Below are 3,925 nucleotides of genomic sequence, written 5' to 3' on the forward strand. Positions count from 1 at the left end.
GATTTTTCCGATATCGATATTGTTCAGCCCGATATATCGCCATATCGATTTTACATGCAATGATTTAAATCGATGCATGATATCGATACTTTCTTAAATATCGAGCATTCCTATCTGAAAGGAGACACTTCTTTCATGACATTCAATGTTCCGTCAAAATGCAACCATGACGAATGAAGTAAGGGAAAAATCACAAAATGCAAATGTCAAACCGAAGCAAAATTTCACGGGCGTGTGTTCGTCTCTGCAAACGTGGAACGGACGAAGCAGAAGCAGATAGGTGGACGTCGAGTTCAAGCACAGGAATAATTTTTCCGCGTTTTCAATTACAATTTAATTGCAGAAAGCAAGAAAAGAGTTTATATTGAGTCTCGCGCTTTCGCTATAAATTATCAGTGCATTATACCCGCTATAACAAGTGAACTTAAGTAAAATGAGTGGACCCGCAGCGTCAGCACCAGCCACGGCGACAAATAAGGACGGCGATTCTGCAGCGGCGGCACCAAAACGGCGTGGTGTCGTAAAACAGGTCAGTAGATAAGCTCCATACACGAAAATTTTATTGAATAATTGTTGCAGAATTTGGGGGAAGTAGCTAAAATTCAAGAATTTGGTTTAGTCGATTTTCGGTAAAAAAAAAGTAAAATCTGAATGAAGTTAAGGTAGCAGCGTGCTGACGACCAACGTTCACGCCGACTGCGCTACTTTAAGTGTGAGTGAGATGTGCTTATAGCCCCTACGAATGAGTGAGCAGTACAGGCATAACACGATATGTAAAATGAAAGTTTCGCGGAGGTGCCAACTTGGCAGATTTTTGAAGGGACCGTTGGAACTTGATTCAAGTACTAGGTTCTGCCTCAACAGCTTCATAAGTGGACTACACGCGATCAGCGGTATATATTCTATATAAACGCTTTAATACAAGGTTTTCTTTAGGAAACAATTAGTAATTGCCTATGTCGAGAAGCGACGCTGCTTTTGGCGTCAACGCTTCTGCAGCAGATGTCAGTGTTTGGCTGCTCGCCGCTTTCAGGTTTTGTAGTTTCTTTTATAACCTCACTTTCATTAGAAGTGCTTTGCCACACGTACATATTCCGTAGATTTCAGGACTTTTGATCTCTTATAATGTATATGTTTCACCAAGTATTAGTTGCGTTCCCCAACTTTTCTGAATAAAACCTTTAAAGGCAAAAGAGGCCACAGAACCGAGTACATGAACACTTTCCGGTAAATTCTTTCAACTTACGAGTTCGGGAACGTAACTTTTTTGACTTAATTAAAATAAAATTCCAAACATATGTATTTACAGTATCGGTCATATCTATAGCACGCCATTTCAACGAGATATTGTGTGCAACTTATGTTTATTTATGTATTTTTGAGAATTTTCAATAAAAATACAGTTCTTTCTCTAACAAACCCCATATAAAAACAAGTTTAACAATTTGTAGAAAACTTCAAAAAAGTGCAACAAATTTTCACCTAAATTTCAAACTTTTTTCTCAGAAGTGTTTGAATTTTTCTGAATACACAGTTTTATAGCCCAACCAATTTTAGTCTGATAATGTGCAAGTTTCAAGTTGCTAAAAGTTACCGTTGATTTTTTAGAATTTTTTTCGCCAACGGTGTTGCGGATTTCTTCCATATACAAATAAATTGAGTTTATTCATTATATGGAAGCCAATGCGACAAAAAAAATTCTAAAAAATTAACGGTAAATCGTAGCCACTTGACATTTGCCCATTATCAGACTAAAATTGCAGTGGCTAAAAAACTGTGTACTCGAAAAAATTCTAACACTTTCGAGAAAAAAGTTTGAAACTTAGGTGAAAATTTGTTGCACTTTTTTGAAGTTTTCTACAAACTGTTAAACTTGGGTTTATATGGGGTTTGTTAGAGAAAGAACTGTATTTTAATTGAAAATTATTAAAAATAAATAAATAAACATAAGTGGCACACAATATCACTTTGAAATGGCGTGCTATAGAAATGACCGATACTGTATGTATTTATGTTTTTTTTTTTTAATTATAATATCCATAAGCTCGTAGATACGAAAATCGAACAATGCACTTTCGTCTAAAATACAAGGATTCATATTTAACGCTGGGATTGACATTTAAATACAGTGCAGTTTGTGAAAACTGCAAACAAATACCAGTAAAGAGCGAAATACACCACACAAGCGGCTTGTCAAACATTCTTCAAACCTACTTTTCCCATTTCGCCATACACCATGCAAACATGACTCGTTCAAGCAAAGAATTTTAGTTTTCTTCCAGTTCGCAATGCTAAATATTATGGTTTTCTTTCATTTTCCTCTCTTACGTCCTTACTCGGTGAAAATTTCGTTGCGAATGAGGCGATTTTGCTATACACAACGCAAGCGGTTTGATCAAACATCAACATGGCGGCCAGAAAATCAAAAAATTTTGATTTTTTGCTCAAATTTCCCTCAAGCGGCTTGTCAAACCTTCAAGCACCCCCATACACAGCACAAATGGCTTGAAGCAAAGGGAAATTTCGCTTGGTTTGTCAAACCGCTTGTGTGGTGTATTTCGCTCTTAAGGTGTCGCCGACGTGGGCACCCTAATAGACACATGTGCGCGGCGGAGCCCTCTGCATAAAGCAACCTCTGGACCCAACAGCATACTGACAGGCCATAAACGGCATTTACAGTGAGTCAGTATTGACTTACACTGACCCGACCTGTGAATACTGTTTTGGGAACATATCCACCTGACGTGGACCAGATAGAGCTTCGCCTGCCACGAAAGACTAGCACAACAATAGCCCGACTTCGCTCTGGCTGCTGCAGCAGGCAAGACTCGTTCCAGAGCAGATTAGATGCAGATGCATGCAACGAGTGCCTGGTATGCGAAGAGACACCCACGACTAGAGACATCTTTGCATGCCCCCTAAACCCCACTTAGCTAACTCCCTGCCCTATGGACCAACCCAATTGATGAACTTGACAACGATTGAGGGACAAGTCAGGCAGTCAGTCATAGGCAGGGTTGAGTAGCCGCTACAACAACAACAGTACTAGTTTATTTATGAGATTTTAAGCTTCTTAAATAAGTAAGATTTCTTTTGCAGTACTGTTGAGAGTCGGGTCTTATGAATAAAAAAAAGCATTTGCTTTTTCTTAAAATTTGAGACGTTGTACTCGATTTGTTCAAATAAATTAAGTAAAAGGTCTGGAATTTTAAGAAAAAGCATTTCTTAGTTTTTATCATACCCCACATTTTCTGTGTAAATTAATACCCAAACTAAAAAAAATTAAAAAAATGCCCTTATTCATAAAAAATAAAGTAGCTTTATAAAATGTTTACAAAGTGAAAAATGTATGAACATGCCAATTTATAAAGCTCTTTAAACCTACCTTATTTTTTATGAATAAGACCAAAATACTTTAAATGCTTTATAAATCGAAATTTTGTATGAAACTGTCTTTTTATAAATCTCTAAATTATTTTATTTAAATTTTCTAATAAGGGGTGTGTTCGACCTGCAGTAAGTGCGACAGTTTTAGGCTGAGTTACAAGTTGCATCAACGCAAATCATCATTCCCTTTTGTTCCTAAGCTATAACTGATCGAAATGTCCAAAACGCGCAACCACGTTCAAATGCCAAATTGATAATTTCCATCAATTATAGATTAGAAATAAAAGAGGCTGATGCTTTGCGTTGATACAACTTGGAAGTCAGCTTTACATACTTTTTATGAATGAGCATCAAGTTCTCCGCGAAAATCTGAGCACTTTGCCTCCTACATCACGCGCTCGAATATAAAAATGTTAGAAGATTGCTAGTTGAGCATCAGCAACAAAGCATCAAAAAAAGAGCAAGGTTACATATTGCAGTATTTCACCTAGCTGGAACACATCCAATCCATAAAATTTATTCATATCTAATACGGCTT

At 37.1% G+C, this 3,925-nt stretch overlaps 2 protein-coding genes across 2 annotated transcripts in view; one reads left to right on the forward strand and one right to left on the reverse strand.

The window, feature by feature from the left end:
* LOC118747255 (ATP-dependent RNA helicase p62-like) overlaps window positions 1–3,925 on the reverse strand; it is a 7,900-nt gene that overhangs the window by 1,058 nt on the left and 2,917 nt on the right. The window lies entirely within an intron of this gene.
* LOC118747248 (staphylococcal nuclease domain-containing protein 1) overlaps window positions 219–3,925 on the forward strand; it is a 17,249-nt gene continuing 13,542 nt past the window's right edge. The window contains exon 1 of the mRNA XM_036481233.1: window positions 219–529. Coding sequence (XP_036337126.1) covers window positions 434–529 — 96 coding nt within the window. The 5' untranslated portion in view covers window positions 219–433. The remainder of the gene's footprint in view (window positions 530–3,925) is intronic.

This window comes from Rhagoletis pomonella, unplaced genomic scaffold (assembly GCF_013731165.1).
Source record: "Rhagoletis pomonella isolate Grant_MI unplaced genomic scaffold, Rhpom_1.0 Rhpom_scaffold_00011, whole genome shotgun sequence".
Classification (NCBI taxonomy): Eukaryota; Metazoa; Arthropoda; class Insecta; order Diptera; family Tephritidae; genus Rhagoletis; species Rhagoletis pomonella.